The sequence below is a fragment of the Punica granatum genome, chromosome 2, assembly GCF_007655135.1.
Source record: "Punica granatum isolate Tunisia-2019 chromosome 2, ASM765513v2, whole genome shotgun sequence".
NCBI classification, from domain to species: domain Eukaryota; kingdom Viridiplantae; phylum Streptophyta; class Magnoliopsida; order Myrtales; family Lythraceae; genus Punica; species Punica granatum.
The window spans coordinates 9,882,712-9,910,131 of NC_045128.1; the positions used below are offsets into that span (position 1 = coordinate 9,882,712).

General features: G+C 39.2%; 3 protein-coding genes across 7 annotated transcripts; all 3 read right to left on the bottom strand.

Moving 5' to 3' along the window:
* Positions 1-8,776: 8,776 nt before the first annotated feature.
* LOC116193629 (protein CAF40-like) lies at positions 8,777-11,710 on the bottom strand. The gene is made up of 12 exons (XM_031522372.1): positions 11,599-11,710; positions 11,244-11,404; positions 10,758-10,843; positions 10,624-10,674; positions 10,418-10,457; positions 10,285-10,327; positions 10,077-10,183; positions 9,579-9,674; positions 9,387-9,500; positions 9,207-9,295; positions 8,834-8,903; positions 8,777-8,782 (listed from the first exon to the last, which is right to left on the bottom strand). The coding sequence occupies exons 1-12, from the start codon at positions 11,708-11,710 to the stop codon at positions 8,777-8,779; spliced, it is 975 nt and encodes a 324-aa protein (XP_031378232.1).
* A 1,318-nt stretch (positions 11,711-13,028) lies between these two features.
* LOC116197468 (cell wall protein IFF6-like) lies at positions 13,029-13,692 on the bottom strand. The gene has a single exon (XM_031527623.1). It carries the CDS (start codon positions 13,579-13,581, stop codon positions 13,177-13,179), a length of 405 nt encoding a protein of 134 aa, XP_031383483.1. The 5' UTR covers positions 13,582-13,692; the 3' UTR covers positions 13,029-13,176.
* Positions 13,693-18,675: 4,983 nt separating this feature from the next.
* On the bottom strand, positions 18,676-23,520 carry LOC116196499 (protein FLX-like 2). 5 transcript variants are annotated; one of them, XR_004154837.1, is made up of 5 exons: positions 23,096-23,227; positions 22,046-22,628; positions 21,133-21,272; positions 19,100-19,177; positions 18,676-18,996 (listed from the first exon to the last, which is right to left on the bottom strand). XR_004154837.1 is itself a non-coding variant. In XM_031526243.1 (4 exons), exons 2-4 carry the CDS (start codon positions 22,606-22,608, stop codon positions 19,161-19,163), a joined length of 720 nt encoding a protein of 239 aa, XP_031382103.1. In that variant the 5' UTR covers positions 22,609-22,628; positions 23,096-23,227; the 3' UTR covers positions 18,676-19,160. The 5 variants fall into 5 exon arrangements, 3 of the variants coding, with proteins under 3 accessions (XP_031382103.1, XP_031382101.1, XP_031382102.1); XR_004154836.1 differs by having other exon boundaries at positions 18,676-18,999; XM_031526243.1 differs by having other exon boundaries at positions 18,676-19,177.
* Positions 23,521-27,420: the final 3,900 nt, after the last annotated feature.

Consider the following 27,420-nt stretch of genomic DNA (forward strand, 5'->3'; position numbering starts at 1 on the left):
AAAGCTTAGGTGATCTTTAGCCTCTTCATTATGTTAAGGGCGTATATTGCTCATTGTCAAAATATAGAATGCATGCTGAACTCATAATGAGTTTTCATTCGGCTACATCTATGCGTGTATGTGTGAGAGAGACTTCCATTTTCACAAGCGATGAATAATCTTGGAGCTTCTTTAAATGAGGGACTTTTTTTTATTTTTCTCAACTTCAATTTGGCCCCTAAGGTTCACATATTGTTTCATTTCCCTCCCCTAAATCTATATATATATATATATATATATATATATATGAAAGACAGGACGAGGTGATCCCAGACATGTGGCCTTATAACGCTCTAGTTTTTTTTATTGCTAAATCATTAATAAATTAGTAAATTTAAAATATTTTTACTTATGATAGTTTCTAACATATCTTTATCTTTTTCGGTTATAAGATAAAGATATTTCAGATATTAAAGATATATATATATATATATATATATGAAATCATGTATATATTACTTACGTTTCTATATATATATATATTATATAAGTTTCTATATATATTATATGCGTTTTCATAAATTAATGTGAGAAGTTACTGCTGATACATTTTCATTGAAACAATTAGTGCAATTAATACATTCTTAGTGAAATCATTACCTTCCTAATCTCTCTGTGTATATATACATACCCGCAACGCAATGTATGCCTCACCCATCAAGAAAATCAACAGAAACTATCTAAACCCATGGCCGGTCGAATAATCTTCAACGTCATGGTGATCGTAGTTTCTCTTTCGGGAATCGCTTGCCAGGATTATGGTTCCGTTTTCTTACCGCCAATATGGGCCGACCCCAGCGTGCCCCATGCAGCTTCATTAGCGGAGAGCCCAGCGGGGAGTCCCATGCCACCTATTCTCTTTGAAGAGATCCTCAGCGTGGTGCCCGGAGGAGCGGTGAAGGTAGAGGAGGATTTCATCTTCTTCCCGCAACACGCGTACGACGGCTTGGTACGAGGACCAGCTGCTTCGACCCCATCTACTCGAAAGTTCCTGAAGTCAGCCCATCACTAGGAAAAAGTATCGGCCGCAAATTTTTGGACATGCCATGGGGGACCTTCAATGGGAGAGGGGTACTAGGAGTAGCTAAGCTATCTATGGAGTCGAGGACTGCATGCGCCATCACATCTGGTCCCAAAAGCATATAGTCGTGTATCCATAGTAGCCGAAGATTTCTTGTCTCTTAATTTGAAGCAACCCGAGGTGTTCCTTGCTGTGAACTTTGTTCTGCCATTACGGAAACTGTGGCTGAGAAATAAAACTTGTTTGCTCGTATATTACAAGTGACAGAATTTGCCTTGAAGTCAAGGCGAACACTTATTTCTCAATCATAGGATTGGGCTTAGAGAATATAATGTGGGTTACGATATTAGTGACAAAAGGCTATATTCAAAGGGAAGGTTTATGATACAATTACTTTAAAAGAAAATGCTTGTACACATATGCAAGCAGATTATTTAAATATGCTGTACTCCGTCAATCAGTCATTTTATGATGTTCTATCAATATGATAATTCGTTCTTCATTATTAGTAATTCTCGACAAGTTTAAGGAAACTTATAAGACGTGTATGTTAAAATTGCATATATGTATTTACTTGAAAAACTTCAAATAATTTACTTACAATTCAAATAACTTATGTAAAAAGCAAGTAAACTGCTTGAGGTCAAGTAATTTACTTGAAAAATACATATAATATAATTGTGTATATACCATACATATAATTTTATAGTATCATAGACTAACCCCAAGGTTAATCTTCTTTCAAGTTGCACTTTCCATAGGTTTTGACTATTCATGGTACATCTGAGCCAATTAATCACGGGCCTTAATCATCATTTTCATACCTTAACATTATTTATGAGATCATGCTAGAATTAATGTACATAGTATAAGAGATATTCTTAAAAAGAAAAAAAAATCGCTTGAATGATCAATGGAAGTACATATATTCTGAAAAAGGTAGCTTAAATGATCACTTTACATTATTTATGATCATGTTAGAATATATATTGTATGTGCAAACAGGGTCGAAAGTATCATGTGCAAACGGGGTCGCAATTCAGCTTGTAGGATGAGGTACGCCTTCTAATTCAAAATATAGGACTATGGATCAAGAGAGCAATCAGTAATGATGAGAGAACTGTACAGGTGACGCTATATTTTCTAGAGAGCTATACACCTCTAAGGCTGTGGTGACCTACAAAAAATCAAACGTAGGAGTACGTATACACGGTAAAGAATGCGAGGTATTACATCTATGTACAGTAAAGGGTGAAAGAAACACAAGAACCTTCATTCATGTTCCTATACTGTGGTCTTGGCAAAAGGTTTTTGATAGCACAACACACTACAAATTTAGTGCATATGTGTATTTTTACTTGAAAAACTTCAAATAATTTACTTACAATTCAAGTAACTTATGTAAAAATCAAGTACACCGCTCGAGGTCAAGTAATTTACTTGAAAAATACAAATAATATACTTGTATATATACCATACATATAATTTTATAGTATCATAGACTAACCCCAAGGTTAATCTTCTTTCAAGTTGCACTTTCCATAGGTTTTGACTATTCATGGTACATCAGAGCCAATTAATCACGGGCCTTAATCATCATTTTCAAACCTTAACATGATTTATGAGATCATGCTAGAATTAATGTACATAGTATAAGGTGAAAGAAACCCAAGAACCTTCATTCATGTTCCTATACTGTGGTCTTGGCAAAAGGTTTTTGATAGCACAACACACTACAAGAAAAACTCTTTTTTTAAGCAATGATGTTTGCTATTTATTTGTCTCTAAATATATTAGAAATAAAAGAGTAAATTGCCTCATTTACCTGTGTCGTTTTAGATCTCTAAAGACAAATTAGTAACAATTAATAAAAGTCGTTAATTCGTATTTTTAGTGTTAATTAAGTTACCTCCAAAAGGAGATATAACAACAAATTTTGTTAACAAATTTATTGTTTAAGACAATTGTAATTGCCTCTATAAATTTTTTTCAAAATAAATTATGGTAATTATATTTGACTATTATCTCTCTCATATTTTTATATTGTAAGTTGAGCCAAATTTGAACCCTTGACCTCTAGCATAGTATTTTTAGTCGCTTTTACCATTTCGCCACCAATACTTCTTTGAATTGAATTGCATTTAATTTATATCTAATATTTCTGTCAAGACTCAATAAATATGCAGAATTTTTATTTATATAATTATTTAAAATTAAGAAAATAATTAATATGCATAAAATATTAAATCAAACATTGTGCATATATATATTGTTAATTCTCTGGTGGTAAGTTGAAAATTGTTAAATTATCCAAAAAATTATGTGATGAATCATATCTATACACAATAGAACAATAGATGAAGCAAAATACATAAAAAGAATTCTAATGTACTATTTTATTTAATTCGAAATCTGCATAATGCAATTCACATTCATAAATAAATAAAATATATTTGCAATTTATGTTGAGAGTAATTTGAATATCCTTTAATTCATGTTGAATAAATTATTTATTTTAGGTAAAAATAATTCATCAAACTTTCAACATTTTATCTACTTACTCTGTAGGTAAAATTTCGTAAGTTTGAGGCAAATAAGAATTAGATTTAGAGAAAATTGTATTTTACCTCTAAAAGAATATATTAGGGGTAAATAAAATTGGATTTAGAGGCAATTAAGTCTTTTGCATTCTAAAAAATATTTAGTGACAAATTTTCTATATGCCTCAACTAGTATTTTTCTAAAAGTTATTCTTTTGAGGCAGAATACTTATTTAGTGCTAATAATTGTGGTATAGATTTGTAATTTAGTAAAGTATTAATTTTAGGTGTTTTAGAGGAAAATAAAATTCACATAAGAGACATATATTGTATTTGTCTCAAAATAAAAATTAAAGAGACTAATATTATAATTGCCTCTAATTATTTGTCTCCGATAAGGATTTTTCTTGTAGTGAGACTGAAGAGTTTCGTTTACCCACAATCAGGAGAAGCTGTCGAAGCAATCCCCAAACCATGAGGTAATATTTCCGCAACAATCAATGCCGTAAGTCCACGTTTTGGTGGGAATCAAAGGATTGGAACAAAATAATTTGTTTCATGCCCACTAAACATGCACAAAACATTGACTTAAAATCGGTCCCGTGTATGATTTTAAAGCGTACCTTGATGATTCCGGAAAAATGCCATCTAGGAGAGAACAAGAGAGAGGCTCTTTCACAGTGTCATTACCCCCTGCTTGCAAAAGAATGGGAACAACTTAAGCTAAGAAAGTAAACATTGTGAGTTGATTTTCGAAATAAATTCGCAAAGCAGATATATATCCTCTAGTTGTGTTAGAAATTAAAGCCGGAAACTCTTGGCCTACCAAAAACACCAAGATATTCACCTTGACTCCCCGCACAAAAAGGATGCAACACCGAACGATATGAAACAGAAGCCGAGGCAAACAGCTTCCGTATGCAGCCATTATGCTTACCTACGATAATAAAAACCTTCGCAGAGAGGCAATGCAAAATTGGCTCACAAGAGTTCCCAATGTCTTCAACAACTTAAAACTGCAGGCTGCTGTTGCTTTTGGTATGAAACCACGATCTTCCAAACGTTGTTTGTAGAATGGATGCGAAAATGTGCAAACCACCCTTAGAATATATATAACATCCAAAAGTCATTGAGAAAATTGTATGAACTTCGATGTGATTAGAAAGAATATGGACTGTAACGAGTTTAATTGATTCATTACCACTTTAGTGAGTTAATTCCTGGTCTCTATGATGAACCAGCATACATAAAGGATATCGGTTTGGAGAGCCCACTCGTCCATTTCAAGTTCTTTATCCTACAAAAACAAATTTTGCACCGACTTCTAAATCAAGTCAATAATAGCTACCATTTTAGAAGCTGGACCAGCACTGTCCTACATGGAACTGTGTCCAGTCCTCAAAGTGGTCCATACCGCTGGAGGCATAGTGTCATTGTTGGGGCTCCTACGGGTTCTTTTACATGTCCCCTCCTCTTCGGGTTAGAGAGAGATACGGGAATGAATAAGAGGCACTGGGGGCCCATAACAACCACCACCGACCCTGATGAGGTCATTAGTAGTCTCCGATGCGGTGGTCGGCCTCATCCAAGAGGTGATGGTTGTTAGCTAGCCCCTGTCGCGCCTATTTATTTCCCAACTGGTCATTTGATCCTCCTCCATACAAGTATCATTATATTCTCCCAATAATCAATCTAAAAAATTTTGTAATTTAAAATTTCGCTCATATTGTAATTTATAAAATATTTAAAATTATTTAATAGATGTAAATAGAATTTTGAATTAGGAGAATGTTTGGTCATATCATTTAAAACGATGCAGCATTTTTGTCGCGTATATATATTTAATACTAGTTTTATAAAAGTGTCATAGATTTTCAAGGCTATCAAGTACTTAGATTTAGATTTTCAAGGCTATCAAGTACATCTAAGTTGAACAAGCTGAAGACTACTTTCCTGTCTTTCATTTCCCAAAGTTGAACTGTTAATTTTCCAACTTCCAAGAACCCGGTTGTGATATATATTCTCTATTTCTTATTTACTAGTGGCGACATATCCACACTACGCGCAGAAACAACAATCCTATGCTGTACTTCCTTAAATGGGGAACAACATAGGTGTGGAAGGTGTGTTCACTTTGCAAAAGATTCAATTTCCCTTCAATCCAATGCTCTATTCATTCCCGTTCTCCAAAGTCCGCTGCAAAATTGAGGAATCAAATGGAATTACTTGAAAGAAGAGAGGAATCGAGAAACAAGTACAAACCATCACTACTTGGCAAAGAGAGCAAAAGCAACAAAAGGATGGAAGAACATAGATTGTTTTGAAAGCAGACGTAGAAGAAATGAAGAGTGCGTGGATAATGATTTGAGGGTAGGTTGGCCGTTAACAGCAGTTGAGGAAGAATGGGAGAGGACATGGGCCTATTATTTTTCCAAAAACTGTTTTCTTCGTTTTTTCTTTTTATTTTTTTGGATGAACATTAGTTTATTCAATAGTATTTTTACTTTCTTGAAATTATTAGGAGGGTATTCTTATAAAGTCACTCACAGAGAGCCTCTTGCTTTATTATAGTAATATTGCTTTATTATAGTAATGGATAATCTTCATTTCGTTTACCTATTTTCCTCCTCCAAATTTACAAATACAGAATCAATGTGAGTTGGTTCAAGCGGTTCGACGTTTGCTCCATTTAAACAAGGTCTAGGGTTCGAGTATTGTGGATGGAAAAAAAAAATGCACGCTTAGAGAGTTTTACACCTCAGTGGGCCGCTTGACCGGATTAGTTAGTACCCATTGGGCTTCCGGATACCAGTGTTCACGTCGAAAAATTTACAAATACATAGATTATATATAATACGATAGCTAAACCACCTGGGTGAGCGATCTTATCAACATATAATACATTGTGTAAATTTTTAATCATCAACAAGATGCAGAGCGAGAAAATATAAGATGAGACTAACTGGCCAATAAGATGTGCAAGATTTTAATTGAAAAATTTTCATATTACAGTGTACGAGTTAGTCTCAGTCTAATATTTTCTCGGGACAACAGAAACTTTAATTAATTTATTTTTTTAAAAAAAACTATGTATAAAGGAGATCATGCCCCGGGAAATGAAGGAACCCCTTCATTGCTCGTCACTCTGTGATTCTTTGAGTACCGGCTGGAGCGTTCGCTTCAGCAATATCGATCTATTCCAATGACAACTCTCCACTGTCACAGCCCCCATCCCGGGGATGCCTACAACTACAGTCCGTGAACTTGAGGATTCACTGCAGGCCGAGCTTGCGAAGCTGCACTGGACGAGGATCTGGATGGTGCGGTTCAACGCGGCAAGCATCCTCAACGTAGGTCTGCTGATCCCGGAGATTATCAAGCTGGCCAGGTCCACCAACCGGTTTGTTGACTACCACATTATTTATTATCTCTTGAATTGGGGCGCTTGTGAATTGTGATCACGGTCTTTTCTTCAGCAGAGTACTATGACTGTCATGGAATTCATCAACTTCTGTCGGGCACTCAAAGGTAAGAAAGGGCAGGCTGTTATGCGGCAGCAGGTGCAGCGTGTGAAGTTACGGAAGGAGGTCTGCAACATCACCGACACCAACCTCGATCAGGTGGTTTACTGCAATATCCTTAAGACTCAGCTGCAGGACTTCTCCAAGGTCAAGTCCGCCCGGGACGCCGGCAACCGGAAGATTGCCGAGTGTGGCCTGCCCTCATCGGACAGGAGGAGGCTGCACTAGAGCATGCCTTAGCGGGTTTGAGGGCATCTATGAGTCCCGCCTCCACCTATAAGGCACTCACTGTGGAGGAGCTGCGAAAGAAGGCTGTCAAAAGGTACAGAGAGAATTCAACTGCAGAGGACATGGGTCACGTCGATGATCCCACTGTCCTGCTACAACTTGCTCTGGATATGTCTGGAGAAGCCATCCAGATCGAACATATAATGGAGTTCTGCCAGAGGAACAACGTCAGGGACGGTCTGATTCAGTATGCTCAGACCAAGATTCAAGAGTTTGAGAATGAGGGCATGATGTGCCAGGCACGCAGATTTCAACACTACTTGGATGTTCTCGGTGTACAACCGTATAAGGCTGAACAACCAGAGGCAGCTGGAGTTGGGTGCCAAGTCGAAGTCGGCTCTTCCTTAGGCAAGCAACGTATGATCTCTAAGAAATTATCAGCTCTAGATTCTGAGGGCAAGGGAAGAGGCAAGCGCGTGCCATCCCCATGGTGATGGCACGTAGCAGGTTTGAAGCGGGTGCTTGGAAGATCATTGGAGCTGGCCGTATGCATGATTGGGCCAGACATTTGTGTATGTATCGCAGCAGGGGCAACTCCAATGATGCTTCGGAAATACTTGCCCGAGGGAGATGTCATGCACCGGGTTCCTATCTAAATAATGTTTGGCAGGTTGGATACAGAGCGCGCCGCTCTCTCTACTGGATGGTCTTGTGGTTCCAGATGGAGATTTTGTAATTTCGTTTTGATTATGAAATGATGTTACATATGCTATCACATGACTCGACAATCACCCATTTAAGTTGCACTTGCACATAGACTCTGATCATTTATGGTACATCTGAGCCAATAATCACCGGCCTTGATCACGTTATGAGAAACATTCTTGAAAGATCACTTTATTAATCGATTGAAGTACATATAGTAACAGATGTTCCAACTGGGTCAAAAATATCAGGGCACCAATAGGTTGAAGCAATTAGTGTACCATGAGATACGACTTGAAATTCAAAACATAGGACTGTGGATCGAGAGAGCAATTAGTTAAGACGAGAGAAAACTTTTTGGGCGTGCCAATATTTTCCAGAGAACAATACACCTCCCGAACTGTGGCGAACTACAAAATTCAGATGTAGTAGTTCATATGTATGGTAAAGAATGCGAAAGGTATTATGAGGTTAGGTATCTATGTTTCCTTTACAACTATGTACAGTGAAAGGCGAAAGAACACTAAGAATCTTCATCCAGGTTTCTATACTATGGCCTAGGCAGAAAGTTTTCGATAGCTGCAAATTGAAGAGTCTTGTTTACCGACAATCAGGAGCAGTTGTTGAAGCAATCCCCATATCAAAGGGTAATATTTCTGCAACAATTAATACCATAAGACCATGTTTTGCTCAGCGTCGAAGGAATGGAACAGAAATTTGTTTCATGCCTGCCATATATGCACAAAATATGATAAACACTGACATAAAATCACACGTACCTTGAGGATATTGGAGAAAGTGCCATCTAGGAGAGGACTAGCCACAGCCTCTTTCACAATGTCATACCCCCTGCTTGCAAAAGAATGGGGATCAAATTAATCACAGAAGGTAAACATGGTCAAATGATTCTCACAATATCGTCACAAAGCATATATCCTGTAGTTATGCTAGAAATTCACGTATAGATGCTTGTTGTCTCAGCTTTAAAAGGCGCATTAAAAAATTAGCAGATTAATTGGTTATAATTATTATAAGCCTAGAAAGCTTGTTGCATCCTGTGCATATATATCCTCGCAAAAATCCCTGTGTCTAGAAAATCTTTTTTAGAAAGGACTCAGGAAACTCTTGCGCTACCAAAAACAAGACACCCACCTTGATTCCCTGCATAAAAGGATGTAACATCGAATAATATGAAACAGGAGCCTAGGCAAACAGCTCCCGTATGCAGCCATTATCTTTACCTACAACAATGAAAAGCTTAAGCTATCAACAAGACACAATTATTAAAATAGAAGCCATCATTTAAAGAGAGGGAACGACAAACCGACTCACAAGAGTTCCCAATGTCTTCAACAACTTATCCTGCTGGCTGCTGTTGCTTTCTGTAAGAAGCCAAGATCTCCCAAAATTTGTCTGTAGGATGGACTCTAGAATGTGCAACCCGACCTGATAATATAACAACTAAAGCAGTGAGAAATATGTACGATTTGATTGAAAAGGATATAGACTTAATTGATTCATTACCACTTTGGTGAGTTCATTCCCGGTCTCTATGCTCAACCAGCATACTTCCAGGATATCGCTTTGGATAGCCCAGTCGATCATTTCAAGTTCTCTATCCTACAAAAACAAATTTGCTTTGACTTCTAAATCAAGTCAATGACAGCTACCATTTTAGAAGCTGGACTTGAACTGCCCTGCATCGAACTGTGTCCCTAACAAGTCCTCAAAGTGGAGAGCTTTCAAAACTCTAGCTTGTGAACTCTGGTTCACAAACACTAAACCTACGAATGAACAACGACCAGGAGGCTTATTGCTTAGACCAGTCTCATTTTTCACAAACACAGTTTATTTATATCTCAAGTGATTTTCACATTATTTTTTAAGACTCACTTGGACCGTTTGAACCCACTATTTGGCTGTTCCCATGCTTGGTGCAGCTCTTAAATTCGCAAAATCAAACCAGAGCAAGACCAAATATTTGAGACGTTACTTGATTCGAACATAAAGAACAAAATGTACCTGACATATAATCCCGATCACTGACAGAGCGACTGCTCGTACATTGTCATACACTTTGAGTGGGGACTGATGCATCACGAGAGGCACCAACAAGTTGGCCATTTGGACTGTACAGAAGAGGGAAAGAAGCACCATGATGAGATTAATTCCTCTTAGTAATTTTGTGTAAGCAACTTTAAGAAAAATGAGCATTGTTAGTAAAGCTCACAGCTGACAATCTTCTGCCTAGTTAACTTGTTTGCTGCAATGCACTGCGATGAGCATGGGAACATATCAAATTAAATGAAGCAAAAAAACCAGATTGAGAAACTTCCCGAGCAAATTCAAAACAAGAGAGGAACCTGAAAGAGGATGATGGCATTGATCAGGCGCATGGCTGCCCTTTCAGTCATATTTCCAAGAATGATCGTCACATATACCACTATAAGCTCCTGTTTCATGAACACAGGCATCTCATCTTATTAAAAGCCCATTTTATTTACGGAAAATAATCACATGGAAACAAAATTCTCCTTATTTTCATAAAGTCTAGAAACATTAAATCCGCTCTTTCCTTAAAAACACCATTAAATGTTCAGAAAACTGAGTCAATGATTGTTCGCAGACCCAACAGTGCAACATTCATAAGAATCTTGTCAGTTTCCTGCTAAAAGTAACTATAACAGTCACTGTATAAGGTCTACCTGTATCAAGAGAGTCATGGTGCCGCATGAATAATACAAGAGCAACCCAACCATGTAGTAATTCTCTGGTTCTTCTTCCCTTTTCTGCCCAAATGAAAACAATCAAAATCACAAACGAATCATCAGCAAAAATCAAGTTTCAATTTCCCACAGAAAAGAATTATCATTGACTATCAGCTCAAAAGTTCTCGAAGAAATTTGCATCTTCAAAGGCTAGAAATCGACAGTGAAGTTGACACTTGACAGGGAAAAACACAAATAATGAATCGCACTTTGAAAAACTGAACAAGGAATATAACTGAACCATAAGTTACCAATAACTTCAACTATATCTGAGCCAACCAAAAAGGAGAAAAAAAAAAAAAGCAAACACAGAACAATTGTTGAACAACAAAAGAACCCGAAAGTCCAAGACTTTTTACAAAAAAAGAAGAATAGGCCAGGGAAATATACTAGAGGTCAGAAACTGGGGAAAGATTGCGACCTCAAATAGGTAGGAACTGAGCATTCGAAGAGCCGATTCCCTCTCAGTAGGGTCCTGAAGCTTGAGGATCAACTGTGGGACTGCCCTTGGCTTTACCATCCACCTTAACCGGTGCCTTTTCCTCCCCGAATTTCTTTGAGCTAGGGAAATGCAAAACAAACCTATCATCGAAGATCAAACCCAGAAAACAAAAGCAGAGTACTGGAAGTATTGGAGCCGAAATTCGGGCAATTCAGACAAAAGGGTGCATGATTTTGGTTTATGCAACGATTCCTAGGCAAGATCACCAAGAATCCAACGAATTTTAAAAGAACTGCTCGGAGAAAATCTCAAGATTGAGAGAGGCAAGGCATGCCTGAGTAGATGTCGGAAGGGCGGAGGAGATTGAGGGAGATTTCTTCCCAGTCCCACGGCTCTTCCGGAAGATTGGGGAACTCTTTGGAATTTGAATGCCCTAATGCCGCCATTGTCAGAGCTTCCGCCACTGTGAGAGGCCGAAAGCAGAGGTAGAGAGAAAGAGTGTGTGTAGAGAGAGAGAGAGAGAGAGAGAGAGATTTGGTTTCAGAGAGAGACAGAGAGTGCGCGCGCGGGAAGAAACGGTTGTACGGACCACCTTTATATTTCTACACTAAAGCCCCCCGTGAAATGATCAACTTCGATTCAGCCCCTAATGTTTATACCGTGATTCATTTCATGTTAAACGTACGAGGGCGGTCGACCATTTAAAGCAACGTGAGGATGACTCTCTTCTCATTAACAAGGATATTATTAACGTTGCGTTGCCATTGAAACTAATTGATTGCAATTAAGACACGTCGTTAACGTTAATGAAATTCATCATCCTCCTATACATGAAAGCCGATGTATGCCTATCGCACATCAATAAAATTAACACAAAACTATCAAAAGTCATTGCCGGTGGCATAATCCTTAAGCGTAATGGCGATCATTGTTCCTCTTCCGGGGATCTCTTGCAGTGATGACGATCCTATCTCAATCGATTCAGCAAACCAGATCCTTCTAGCTGCAGCTGGACTCATCAGTACAGCAGCGGACAGCCCGGCAGGGAGTCCCAATAATATAACGCCTATTCTCTATGAAGAGACCGTCAGCTTGGCGCCCAGAGGACCGGTTAAGGTGGAGGAGGATTTCATCTTCCTCCCGGAAGGCTTTGATGGGGGGTAATGATGGGTACGTAGGGGAGTACGACCCCTTGGCGCCCTCAGCACCGGGCGTACCCTCTCCGAGCGGCAGCTCGGTGCCACAGGCACCCACTGCGAGCCCATCTTCTCGAAAGCTCCTGACGTCAGACCATCACTAGGAATTGTTATTAAAAGCCGCGCGGTCTAATCAGTGCTGAGCAGCCCGGCCAGTTTCTCTGTGACTGCGACTGCGACTAGCCGACCACATTTATGTTCCTACTATGAGCTCTATTCTTCAGACTACGAAATAATTCCAATTACAACAAAGCTCGGAATAGAGAGAAACATCACGTGTTCCTTTTGCTTATACGTTCACTTTTTTAGGAAATTATATTGTTAGCGATGGAGCGGGATGTAGTGCGAATTCGATATGATATTCCGAATCACAATTAACTCATTAAATGAATAAGAAAGTGAAGATTATTTTGCTTGTCTTTTGGCCAAGAGGTTCTTCCATAAAGGATTTCATACCCGTGCATTGCAGGTAAAAATTTACTGTTGGGGCGTGATTTTCGGTTGCACCAAAATCAAATCCTTGTCGTTAGAGTGTTTCTTTTAGCATCATACATGAATTATTCTCTTATTTTTACGTTCGCAAGGGTTATTAGATTGCATTCACAATCATGGTCACTCCTCTTTCAATAGGAGAACAATTTATTCCATACATACGTTTACTTATGTTCATTAATTCCTGACATACACTTCATGTCTGGCTACATGGACGTCCAGCTCTAATCTCCTCCCGATCCCGATCCAGCCCAGGAACCTGCATCTGATGAGCCAGCTTCCGACCCAGCTTCAGACCCTGACCCAGAACCAGCCCTAGACCCTGCATAGGATCCAGCATGTGAACCAGCTTCCGACCCATCCCCAGAAGATCCCGACCCAGAACCCAAGCTGGACGATGACACCGACCTCGAGCTGGAACTAGAACCAGAACCAGAGCCTGAGCCAGCTCCTGGCCCTGACCCCGAGCCACTACCACCTATTCCGATGCCTATCCCAGCACCAATTCCGAGACCAATCCCGGGGAGGTCCAGACCCAGGTCCTTTCTGGCCACACGACTCTCTGACACCATGAAAAGCAAGTTGCCAGCAAAGAAACAATAAGTAGGGTGCCCTTCAAGAGAGCACATTGATCGATTTGCCCGAAGCTTTCAGGAAGTGAAAGCTCTATAAGAAGGCTGCACGAACAATGTGGTATGGTGTAGTTAGCTATTAAATTGTGGCTTAATTACAATGCTCCGTGGTGAGAAGAGAAAAGCTGCGGGGATGGTGCCATTTATAGGAGCATGCATGCTGTGAGAGATTATTAGTGAGGTTCGACAGGAATTGAGGGTGTGTTGACTAGGATTCCCACTTGACACTCATTTGTAAATCATCATGTCTATATTAGTCTAATGTTAATTTCGGTCAGCACTTAAAAAAAAAGTTGGTGTGTTTTTTTGCAATTCCATGACATATGCCAGTCCAGCTACAGGCCAAACCGACGGCTCAATTAGGAATATTTGATAGGATAACTTAATCATGAGATTTTTCTATGAAAAACGGCACATTCTAACTACCAAATCGACTCTATTATTTTTTCTTTCCTTCAAAAGTGTCATAAGGCATAAGAACAGCTGTCAAATCGTACAAACTAGTTGGATTATATTTGTACTTGACTTTCGACTTCTGAAAGGCTAAAATGTAAAAGCCTAACATTTCATAGAAAAGTCTTAATTGATCCTATACTAAAATGATGTGATGAGAAAATTCAATAAATTTAATATAATTAAGAACAATTATGACAATTGTTCAAGTTATTAATACTCTCTTTTTTTTTCATCTACTGTGATTTTGTTAGCGCTCATTCATGCCTCATTACGAAATAAGATTACCTAAAATTTTTTCAGATTTTGGACATTGCGAATGGAATTTTCTTGCAGAGTTATTGGATGAAGTTGGGTCAAAGAATTCCAATTCCATATAAATTCATCAGGAAGTAGGATCATTCTTTAGATCTACTCCATCATTTAGAATTTAGAAATTGATTAATTGATAAAGATGCATGTTTTTTATGAGCAGTCCAGAAAAGAGACCGAAAGTCCCAGTAGCCCTGCCAAATGATAATAGATTAGGAGAATTGCTTCTGTTTTTGTCAGTATCTTAAGCATCGGCGAATACTCTATTTTGATTTCAAATAGTGAACTAACTAATTTCTTTCAAAGATCTCAGCTTATTCTGAAATCAGTATTTATACTTTTCGGAAGTTTGCCACGTTACTTTTCCATCGACAGCAACAAATATCAACATGTACGAATAGCTATGTACTAATTGGGATTTATAAATATGGTTATCGTTTAATATATATATATATATATATATATATGGAGCTTTGGTCGGCTGAGCAAATAAAGGTTGTGGCTTGGGAAGCCTTAGACGTTGGAATGGGATTAAGGAGCGGAGAAAATGGTGGATTTGCATATACGCACTATTACTAATGATGATCCCACTACTAAACAACGCAGTGGAATACATGATAGGCTCAAATTAAGGTAAAGATGCAAGTACAAAGAGAGGGGCTGTGTACCCTTACATCAAGACATTCTGTTATATTATATATATCTAAAGTAAACTCATGCGAATGAAAGAGCTCCGTTCGTTAGACGAGAATACCCCATTCGTCGATTATTAATAAGAGAGTCCCCGGCATTTAATAAATTTGAGTTTTTAAAATTTTTTCTGTTACAAGAGAGACACATAAGTTTAGTATAATGAAATATAAATTCTAATAACTAATAAAGGGATATGAGATAGTCTCACTGAGTATCGAATTTGGAATCTCTTGATTAATTATCACACGTATGCCGCTGTGGCATACCCTTCCATTTCAATTTTTTTTGTTAACCAATAGTTTTCTGACTTCATTTCCCGATTTTCAAGTCTTTGGCATTAAATTAATGAAAACATGTACTTTAATTAATAGATAATACATCATAATTATCTAGAGAAGGCCATTAAGAGCTGGCGCCTCTCCACTCTGTAAAGATTTATGAGTTCATAGATTTTCAAGAGGCTCTTTCTTTGTCTTCCACAAAAGAAAGCTCCTAGAAGCAAACGCAAGCAGCAGAACCGAGCAAGGATTTTCCCTAGAGCTCAAGAACTTTAAAGGGGAATTGCAGCATCGAAGTCCACGAGATCTTCGATTCCTCAAGGAGAAGGAAAAACTTCCAATTCGGGGGTTCAATCTTATCATCTCCCATGGTACCGGAGAGAGATAGTCGAAAGATTCTTTTTCTTCTCTCGGTTTTGATATAATAAAATAATTCAATTTACAAAATATTGTACTAGTTCAAGAACTTCATTAGGGAACTAGGCTCATGCCCGCGGGTTGCATGAATTTGTAATGAAATTAATGAAACGCCATTCTCCTTGTCACCTTCTTGAAATAGCAGGCTCTTAAAGGGGGGGGGGGGGGGGGGGGGGGGGGGGGGGGGGGGACAAATATCGGCTTCTACGTGGAAGGGTATTTGAAACTTTCATGCACTAGTCATATGGGAATAATTTTCTTGGGATTGGTGTTGGATTGCACGAAGCCTATATACATTTAATGAAAAATGTGCTAATATATCATACAATGTATACATTTAATGGAGAATGTATGATATATAGTCCACCTCTTATTCTCGAAGAACGTGTTAATCGTCTATATTTGAAATCCATGGAGTATACATAGATAATTTATTCTATTTAATGGATCCTTAAACGAGAAGAAGGTGTCTATTCCAAAGGATATGGGCTATGAGGGATGAACATATTAATGCGAGTGTTTCAAAAAGTTCATTGATAAGGAGCTAAGGTTCTAAAAGGGAATTTTGGCGCATTTTTATTTCACGGCTTGGCTTTTACATATATTGATGATTGATTAGGGAGAGGAGAGAGATTGAGTTGCATTTTCTGGACTGAGTGCGAGAGTCCGAAAGAGAGGATAATGCTTAGTGTAGAAGAAATATTACGTGCATGCATGGATAAATTAATGTGATGCATGAATAAGATCGATGCATTAATAATAAATTAATATGATTTTACGTTATGCTTTGAAATTTTAAGTTTATTATTGAATAATTACAAAAATTAATGTAAATATTACTATAGGTGGTATATATGAAGGGTCGATAATGAGCTTAGGGTTTTCGATGTTTCACAAGAAGCTGAGGATTTTCAAATAGAGCTCACACGATTCCACTCTTCCGCTTTTATATATTTAGATATTGATATATTGATTGCAGTATCGAAACCTAGGAGACATTCAATAGTGCAGGAAAGGGAAAAAAATTTCAATTTGGCGATTCATTCTTATCATCTCGCATGATGATAGATGATGCGCAAAAAGAATCCGTGCCGAATCCTCCTCCCACCATGGATAATCTTCTTCGAATTTTCAGCCAGATGATTCAGTCTTTGATTCCATAACCGCTTTCCTCATCTTCAAGAACCATAAAACACGGGGTTAGCTGGGGGAACCAGAATTGCTCGTAAGGAATCCCTCCGATGCTCAAATCAGGCCTGAGAGAGGGGGAGGCAATAATATTGGAAAGTGTGTAGGGACGAGAATGAGCTTACTTGAATAGACCTTGAGGATTCATAATTATAGGATGAGACATACCTTGCAATAATCTGGATCATTATGCTACCAAATGGGCCCTTGGGCCCGAGCCTGTTTTGAACCGGTGAAACTAAGTCGAGCCAGTGTATGAGGAGGCAAGCGTTCGCTTAAGGGTCGAGCTCGTTGAGCTTTTCCTCACCGAGGGGGTATGCCCCCCCCCCCCCTTCGGCTGGGACAGGCTCGTCAAACCCAATCATGCGGGGGAGGCTCGACGGAGATTCCTCATGAGGGGGGAGGCTCGAGGAGAAAGCTCGACGGGCCTGCCCCTTGAGGGAAGGCTCACCGTGTAAAATTCTCATTTGGACCTACACAAATTTTAGTCAATGTGTAATCCAAAAGCTTACGTTGATAGATTGTTGGACCCAAACCTCATATAAGTTTGTGATTTCTTTCTCAAATTTTATGTGTGGGACAACATATCTCGACATCCCCTCACGTGGCAGCTTATGGTCCAGCACGTGCCACATGTCCTTAAACACCTGCCCTCAACAACTGACCATAAGTCGGCCATCCCGTGCTCGAGCGAGGGGAGACAAACACCAAACTAGCCTCGAGCTCCACACTCGGAACCTATCTAGAGGTGCACCTTTTAGCTATCTTGGAACTGAACTGAGCTACTCTCGGGCCTGACTATCATGAGATGTACTCTTGACACCTACGCACACGCACCCCCAGAATCATTACCACAAACTCTGATGCCATCTTAAATCACTGAGCATAATGAATTCAGGGTTTTAGTGCAAGCAGGCAAATCCTTAGGAAGGGCAATAGGAAAAATAACTTTGCCGAATTAGCCGGCAAATGTTATTAATTTCCTTAAATATGGAAGAAAATTTTATGATTTTCCTATTCAGTGTTTTTTTTTCTTTTGTAATTTACCGTATTTAAATTGATTGTACCGTCAAACTTTTTGACTGATACAATCATTGGTACCGAAACCCACCACCAAGAAAAAGGCAAGACTGAAAACCTCTTACTATGCCATGCTGGGACGGAGCTAGAATTTCCTTCGGGGGCAAATAATGAACTCTAATTTTATAAAATTAAAAAAAATAAATAAATAAAAACAATTTGGGGGCAAATATAAGAGCAAATTTATAAAAATAACATTTTCTAAGGTAAAATTTGTGAGCGACATAAACTTCAGGGGAGCAATCCTGATACGATGAAACGTGAGATATATATCAAATGCAAAGATATCTAATTAATCTTGTACTGTGATCGTGTAAAGAGTAAAACATTAACAATAGGCAAGTCAGGGACAGGAGCTTCATTGCCAAGAACCCAAACTAAACGTAGCAGATCTCATTGTTGGCTCAACCTTCGTCCTCGGAAATACATTTAGTACTTTTATGTCTGCGTGACATGCCACAGATGTTGCCTCATGCATGCTGTGGCAATCTCAACGTATTACTACGTATAGGTATACGGTATACCGGATAGCTCACTCTGTCATTGGCAATCTGTAAAGGAAAACGAAAGGAAACAGACGCAAGGACGTTATAGAAGAAGAAAATTATTGCTCAATGCACTTGCTAGAAATCAACTTGAGCATCTCCAGAACCATAGAGGGTAGATGATAGATTAAAAGACCGACCAGAATTGTATTGTTCAGTCGGTCGGTTTACAACGTTGAAGCTTCTTCCTAGGAACAAAAAGCTTTCCGTGTCCAAGCTAAATAAAAGGCGAAAACTATACATCTGTACCCTAAACCTGTATGCATCCAGATTTCACCAGCAAAGTATACACCTGTCTACCAATACAATGTTTCATTAGATTGAACCTCCATACGAAAGCATGAAACAAAATGTCAAAGCAACCCATTTCCCTCCCGACCACTTTGGCTCAATCAAAACGTAACCAAGACCATGCCTGAGTGATTGATCAACAGTATCAACTGGACCTGCTATTGGAGTAATTTAGAATCAGCAGCATAAGCAGGCCAGGGGCATAATCATCTGTGGCATGCAGTTGAGTAATCATATTAGCCGTGAGAGTTATAGTACCTGGAACTGGACTTCAAAACTCTCCTAGAGTCCTGGCGATCGTTTCGTTTGCCCATGAATTTCATCGATATCCTATCACTGATACAGACAAGTAAACCAGGTCATGGGAAAGCCAGATTCATGTATATACACATGTATTCCTCCGTCTGACCATACTAAATAGAACTCATGCCACACTCAGCCTTGTTCCCCGAGCAATACAAATCAATGGCCACAAGGCATTACACAGAATAAGATCGCACTGCAAAACAAGCGCAGAGGTATCTACCCCTGCTGACCTTTCCACTGACCTTTCCATAGACATATTGACACTCTGGTAACCAATCCGATCTTGAGCTCTTCTTCCACTCTTCATTTAGATGATTGTCATTCAACTCATAGACCAGTCCACATCGCAACCTATACTATGAAAGGTTCTACGACATCGTAGGATTGTACTTTGTAATGGTTGGATCCATAAAAACCTTCGATATCACAACGATCACATTCTGGTTCAGGGAGAACATCCCACTTTTTCAAGTCTGAGTTAAGAACTTTAATATGTGGTTCGGGATTGTACTACTTGTAACTTGATAGGAGGACTGAATGACTCTGGGAGAACAACTTCCTGAGCAAAGTGATGTAGTGACGATGGCTATTATCAATATCTAAATCACGATTTGAAGAACAAATTGTGGGCCATTGCATGGCCTCTAAGAAAGCCTTACGAATTGACTCCTATGGCCACTATATTGCCATGGCTTTTGCCGAAGAAGCTTGTTCGAGTTCAAGACTTCCTTAGGGAGGGAATTGCAACGCTTCTACTCAAGGAACAAAATTATTACCAGTTTTTTCATGTTGAGCTCAGTACACTGATATTCATATCGTTTTATCAGCACGAGACAAAAGGATTATGTTAGCGGGAATTGAACATTACTGCGCTTAACGTATTGTGTAAAACAATCTGACGAGATAAGGAAGAAGCAGTCTTTCTTTGTTTAACTTTGACTACAATATACAACCCCCAGTTTCGCGTTGCTGTTCAGATATCCTGTTTCATTGGTCAGCCCAAAACCTGATCAGCATTTCGGGTTCAGCATCTGCATCGTTCACATTCTTTTAATGACCTTAAATTCTATACCCCAGAAAAGGTTTTGCGCACAATTAATCTACAACATGCAATCTAAACATTCCCGTAGCTTTTATTGCTGAGAGAGCAAGCAGATCATAACGGACGAGCCCAGGCGGCACTGCTGCTGGAGCTTGGGATGAGTCCTACTCCACCATCACGAACTTGGTATGGAACTGTCCCATCTTCTACAGGCAGGGGGCCCACTGGGATGAGAGGCCTTCCTAAACTGTCAAGGTAGGGTCCGTTGCCATGCACTTGGGGCAGGTAAGAAGGATTAGGGTGGTTCAGCGAGCCTCCTATGTGTGGATTTGGATCTTCACCGCATAAAAGCAAGACGGTTTTTGTTAGGAAGAGAAGAGAGATGCATGGGAAATTTTATTAGGATATCTTGCAGAATAGCCCATCTGAAGTATACGTCCTAATCAATGAACAACTTCGATCTTATTGAAAATGAAGCCTCCTGATCCCGTTAATTTTGACAATCACGCCCCTTTAGTTTATATGGTACGCCCATCGAGGGTTAACCAATGCTGATTTACAAAGTTCAATTACAAAATTGTTAAGAAACAATGCTTGAGGTCAATTTGACAGTGGAAAACTGGGACTTGATTTTTCCAGCTCCACTTGTCTTCCTCAGAAAACCAAGAAATAGGAAAAAGATACCAAAGGTAGGTTGATGGCACCTCTGATATCTCGATATATTTTCTCCAATGAGACCCAAGAGTTGATTTTTTATGATACCAAGCATTCCGATTGCTTCTAAGAGGCAAGCAGAGATCAACGCATGCTCATAACAAAAAGTGGAACCATTACTCAGGGGATTTTGCTCATCATTTCAAATAAGTAACTTCAGCATATTTTTCTGCGAAAAAGAAAAAAAAGAATGCGTTTCAACTGAAGTATAAGGCAAAAGATTACTAACCATGAGCTGCCTTCTCAGCAATCATAATCTCACTTCGCAATTTTTCCACTTCCCTTCCCATTGAGAAGAGATTTTGCTCCATTCCTTGCATTTGTCTTACTTGATCTATGTTCAAACTCTTCTCATACTCAAAAGTAGCCCTACAAAATAAGACAACTGTCACCTCATGCACGCATTTATGCAGTTAGCTCTATGCATATCTGAGGACTTGTGACCATTAAAACCTTCGTGGAGTTTGACAAAACTTATGCAAATGAGCCATCCAGAGTATTTACAGAATGTCTAATGTTTCTCAAATTCACTTCAGTTTTATACTTAACAAGTATATTAAACCAACTCGGCATTTCGCCCCAAAGCCATGAGCTTCAATGAGTTAGTAGTGCAATTAGCCAAAATTTATTACATATGACCACGACTCAAGATAAGGTCACATGAGAAAAAAAACTGAACATTCTAGGTGGAGAAACCTAATAGAATCCAAGTTTGTTACAAGTCCATGATGGTTAATCTGAAAAAGAAGAGCGGCTGATTTAACAAACAAGAAACGAATAAATGACTAACTCATAGCATCAATAAAACTAATTCGTCACCGAATAAAACTAATCTGAAGGCGAATTACACATTATCGGATAAATGGAAGATAAAACTTTTATGAGGTTCCTGAGATAAGTCTCTAATTTCACTTGTTATTGCATTCAGTATGCAATCAGTTCCCAATTTTTGAATGTTCGCAGAAAAGAGAGTTACTTAGTTTATAGTGAAAAACACATCTTCCAGAGTGCAATCTAACAATTTTTTTTTTTTCTTTCTTAGGCATATAATACAAGAAAAGTCCAGGCTTCCACAATTGAACAGATCAAACTCACGAAAAGAGATTGAAGGATACCTAAGTATGTAAAAATTAAGCACTCACCATAACCGATTGTGTTCTTGCATCAAACTGTCAAACTCAGCATTCAAATCCTGCAACTTCTCAGCATCAGTACGTGCCATCTTCAATTCCTGGTTTGCCCGTTGAATTCGGGAAAGAAGCTCTTGCCTGATTGCAACCAAGTCCTGAGCCTCTTTGAAAGCCCTTTCAAGGTCTATCCTCACGCCCTCCCCAGCCCTTATGTCCACCTCGTACTTAGCAATCTTGTCTCGAAGGATCCTCATCTGAATGTCACTTTCGGTTTGGATGCTCTTAATGTGGGCCTTGAGCCGTTGGGCTTCTTGCTGCGCTGTGACTAGCTCTTCTCTCAACGTCCCTTGAGTGGAGGCTAACCTCCGGTTCTCTGCTACTAGTCGCTCTATTTCTGCTTCCTGGGCTCGGACCTTGTTTTCGAGAAGGTCAAGCGGAGGGGGTGGCGGCCCTATTCTCTCTACCGGGCGGTTCCCAGAGAGAGGGACTAATATGGGAGCTGGACCATGCCGCATTAAACCTGGCGCCTGGTTGGGACGCCCTTCATGTGGACGAGGACGCCCTCTTAAAGACATCTTTCGAGAATTACCAAATCCTGCTATTCCAATTTCGGAGACTCCAATTAAGATTTCAGTTATACTAGTGAACCTGAAGAAGAAAACAGAACAACATCATGCACGCATAAAGATGATGAAGCAAGTGTGTTTTCCAATACAGTTGCTGTTTAATCCTATCAAAGGGTCTAAAGAGCCTATAACCCGAAAAACAATGTACAGAACTGGAATAAGAGAATAGCAGCTTGCCGAAATTCAGCCGAAAAAGGCAGAGCGACACAGGCAAACAAAAGCTCGGAAAGTTCCAATAACAGGACAATACAAAAGGGCATTATCTTTCCCATATAAATCTTATCTCGTCTCTCCCAACTATACCAATCAAGCTTGAGAGACGAAATTACTACTTCTGGATGCCTACTAGCTTCTCTCCGACTACAAACAAGTAAGTCAAATCCGAACTCAAGCCAGCATACAAATGAAGAGCTGCTCGTAATGTGTTTGTACAGACCTCCTTCATGCTGGCTGTAATTGAGGAGGTCGGGCGTATTCTTCTCCGAGCGGCCACCTCCCACGGCGCTTGGAAGACCAATAGCGACTCTTCCGACGATTTTCTCGATCGGCACTCGCGCAATCGGATGAAATGCAGCCCGTCTATGATCGGCCTCAGCAGCGTGAGGTTCGCGAATTGGCTTGCCCAAATTGGGAAGCCGAATTCCGTCGATCAAATCAGTCGGTGTATTATCACCGTATTGGCTCCGCTGGGGGCTTCTCGTACGCGCGCTGTCTCCCTCTTCTGGATGGGTACGGACCAGCACTCCACCGCTGCCGACCAAACAACTACTCTGTCCGGTGTTCTCGGCTCTTCTCCGGCGACGATCAATTATACGGACGGACGGACCACCGGCGAAAGAGCAACAATGGCGGAGGATACGCGAGCAACCCCAGCTGGAGCAGCAGCGGAAAGTCGTCGGAAAGAGATAATACCCGCGGCGGGCCAGGCTCTTCCCTCGGGTCAAGTTCTGGATCCGACCCGTACAGGCCGACCCAATTGCATGCGAGGCCCAGGCCCAATTGTAGAATCTCAACCGCTTTCTTCCAATCTTCGTGGGCCGAGCCAGGAATGCTCCCCACGGGCAAAACAGTAAATTTACGGTCTTTAACTGCCGTTACATGTATGTCAGAATTGTAATCGGGCCAGCAATTGTTGTCAATTCAACGGTTTCAGAGTGTGCAGGTCCATTAAGATTTAGCTCCTGCAGCAGGAATTTAATGGAAGCTCCTGTGGTTCGATTTCGAAGTATAAGGGATTTAACCGAAGCTCTATGCTTCGATTTCAAAGCCCTAATTAGAGTCGGGTGACAAGTGGAGGAAGAAGCAGTTGTCAGAGGAAGACGAAGGGAGCCGTTGCAGGCGAGTAGAGACAAGGTGTCATCAACGACGACAGTGGCAATCTGTCGGACGAAGTCTTTGAGGTTGTTGCTAAGAGCATCTCCAGCGTGGTCTCTGGAAGCCATCTCTGATGCCCACATGGCACGAAGGGAGAACGAGACGGAGATGCGCAGCTTTGGAGTTTGAGTGACCCGTTGCTCAGCAGAGGGACATCTCCCTCTGCAGGCTGCTCCAATCGCACGCGCGTAGCCTTTGTAGGCCCCATGCGACAACTGTTGTCCCCTATGCGGTAATTACCATCCCCATGCGGCAACATTTATTTCTAGAAATTTGGCCATTGAGTCCAACGGCCTAATTGTCCATTTTCTTAATTTATTTAAAAATTTTAACTCTATAAATACAAACCCATATTCAAATACTTCCCACCCAAATCTACTCTTCCAAATCATCCAAATTAGCATACTCTCTACCTTCTTCTTCGACCAAAAAAATGGATCCAAATCAATTTCACCTCAACGCTTCCTCAATTACGTGCAAAAGCTGAACTTCCCAAAAAACTCGAGTTCCCCAAATTCCCAAACTTCAAACTCTCAAATATTCCCAATTCCTAATTTGCAAATTCCCCATTATTCCCAATCCGAATTTTCAATATCCATATTTTCCACCGAATCAAAATCAACAAGCACTTCCATTTCCATTCCTCGCCCCATTTAACCCATCGCATGAATTACGAGTACATCCTCATTCCATTTTATGGATGGCTCAAGTTCGGCATTGTGATGCGGTAGAAGAAATGGCAAATTGGTAAGTCGAGAAAAATAAGTTCTGACAATCCTGTCTTAAGGGAAACGGCATCCGGAGCACAACTCAAAACCTTTGGTTATGAAAAGACGAGATTTAAGCCGAATTTCATCGTTTATGACCTCAAACGGGCATTTTTATGTTATTTGGGCGTTTTTGTATTTTTAGAAAAAGTTTATGTCTTTCGTGTAATTTAGGCGTTTTAATTCCGATTTAAGTATTGTAAAACCCTAGGGTTTGATAGTTTTTTTCTTTTGATCAATTAATAAAAATTGGAGCTTTCGTGCTTTTTGCCCATTCTTGGACTCGATCCGAGTTGGATGCCACTTACCTAGGTATTCGAAGAATTAATAGGGAATTGAAGGTCGTAGTTCTGGTATTCTGCGGAATAACGGTTCTGTGACAGTTACTAGCGTGCACGTTGCGTCACATTGCAAGTGCTGCGGGGTCCTATGATCAATCTCCACATATGACCCCAAATTCACCAAGGTTGGAGACTATAGGCATTATATACAAAATGACGAGACAGATGTTCTTACAAATAGATTCGCATGAGCGAATGGATGTCCCAGGATTATAGCAATTTTCTATAAGAGGGTCCGAGCAAAATATGGATTTTAAACCAAACATAGAATATGCAAAGGATATATTATAAGAAAACTATCAGCGTCAGAGAAAAAAAGACAATATCATAGGTATTGGTATTTTCTTTCAAAGAATTTTAACAAATACCATGAACTTCGTGCAAAGACACTCACATTCTTTGTTATTTTCTCCCAATCAGTTACCTCAAAATCCAAGAGATGTATCTGAACAAGAAACAAGAATATGCAACAAAAGTTTCAAATGGCAATGACATTACACTATTTGCATTCATTAGGATGACTCTCTTCCACTTCTGGGCATTTAGACTTTGTATATAGAAGTCGTCACTCCTACTATCATCCATTGTATTCCTCCTGCTAAATCATAAAGATAGTTCAATTTAAAAACTAAGATTAAAGATGAAATTTTTTATCCAAAAGAATAAAAACCTCTAATGGAGACTCCAATTATAGCTAGTTAAATGGGCAGCACTATCACTATGATCAAAGACCTGATTACTTCCTTTTAAGTTTAGAAGATATAGTTGGTTTGCCTTAGTCACCCAACCCTAGCATACCTTAACCTGAATAGAATTTGTCCAGGAAGTACATCACGGTGTCTCTATTAAAAGAAAATTCCCTCATTAAAATATGGCAAAATTAAGCTGATCATTATTCAACAAGAAGGAGTTTCTTTAGTCCCAACTTAATGTAAGCGAAAAAAAAAAAGAAAGAAGAAAAAATGCAAAGAATAAGAAGAATATTATCCACCTGAGTTTGATTCTTTTTGATTGAGCATTCTAAATCCTCCAGATCCAAGAGCTAGTAAACATAGAGTTATTTCGATTTTGAAGGCAAACTAGTTGATAAGAACCGTAGAGCGATAAATGACAAGAATATTAATATGCAAAAGGAAGACATAACTAACAATCATTCACTAACATTAGTTTAACCATCTATATATAGTTTTTGAAACATTTGCAACAAATTGGTTGTTGTCTGTCTGTGGACAATGCAATGTGATCAATCTAGACTTATGGGCATTCTATAAACGACAAGCAAAATAAACAAAATTCAAGCATACTTAATAAGCAAATCCATAATAAGTATAGAATCACTAGGAATGTGAATAAATGATTGTTTTATTAAATTGTGAGAAAATTATTATAGGAAATGTAATCAAACATTAGCAGCATGGTGTAAAAAATTATTTAGCTAGACAAGAACCTAGAAAACAAAGTTATAGATTATGGTCAAGGGCCAGGCTTTTAATGTTTCACTCTAAATTCTCATTATTGTTTTTTTTTTCTACATAGCTAAAGTTTTGTAAAAGAAAAGGACGTTAACATAAATCTCTATTAATTAGACCCTACATATCTTGAACTCTCAAGGCAAGCAAAATTTGTATAACTTTAGGGAGTTGCTATGCGTCTACATTGCTAAATTAGCATCAATGCATCTATAATCAAAATATAAAGCCAATTGTAGTTCGAGAACAAGACAGATGTAAGAGTTTCAAGAACGACAATATGAATCTATATTTATATCATGTATGCATTCTTTTTTCATTGTTGAGATTTCTTAGCTTACATTGAACTTCATTTGCATTAGCTGGAAAATGAGATGGTGACCGCCCACCAAAAGGCAAATGAGACAGATTTTAGAATATCCTCTTTGTTGTTCATTCTTATTAAGACAAAGTGATGCCTCCTATTTGTATCAATCTCTCCACACAAACATATAACAAAGAAGAGTAGTAAAAAAAAAAAAGATTTTACTGGTACACTAAAATAGTTTAATAAACTAATATATCACTGAAAAGAAAACTCCCATGGCCCATTCTAAACTTATATTCTTAATTATTAGCCATTGCCACTCGCACGAAAAGCTGTCAATGGAACATAACGTTATTCTCTATTATGACCATAGGCAAAATGTCATCAACATCCTCCCCATAAACATCGTTGAACTCCCATCCATCTCTTTCCTGAGAAGATGCTTATAACTACATCCTCAAGCTCATAAGAATTACATCAAACACGTGATGGACGCAAATGTC

Coding starts and splice junctions, on each gene's coding strand:
- LOC116197468 (XM_031527623.1), bottom strand. CDS start 13,581: ATGTGCTCTCTTGAAGGGCACCCTACTTATTGTTTCTTTGCTGGCAAC.
- LOC116196499 (XM_031526241.1), bottom strand. CDS start 22,608: ATGTCTTTAAGAGGGCGTCCTCGTCCACATGAAGGGCGTCCCAACCAG. Junction 21,273..22,045: donor CAAGAACACAATCGGTTATG/GTGAGTGCTTAA, acceptor CTTATTTTGTAG/GGCTACTTTTGAGTATGAGA. Junction 20,525..21,132: donor TGCTGAGAAGGCAGCTCATG/GTTAGTAATCTT, acceptor TATGCGGTGAAG/ATCCAAATCCACACATAGGA.
- LOC116193629 (XM_031522372.1), bottom strand. CDS start 11,710: ATGGCGGCATTAGGGCATTCAAATTCCAAAGAGTTCCCCAATCTTCCG. Junction 10,458..10,623: donor ATGGTGTTTTTAAGGAAAGA/GCGGATTTAATG, acceptor TATGACTGAAAG/GGCAGCCATGCGCCTGATCA. Junction 10,184..10,284: donor TAGGCAGAAGATTGTCAGCT/GTGAGCTTTACT, acceptor TCTTCTGTACAG/TCCAAATGGCCAACTTGTTG.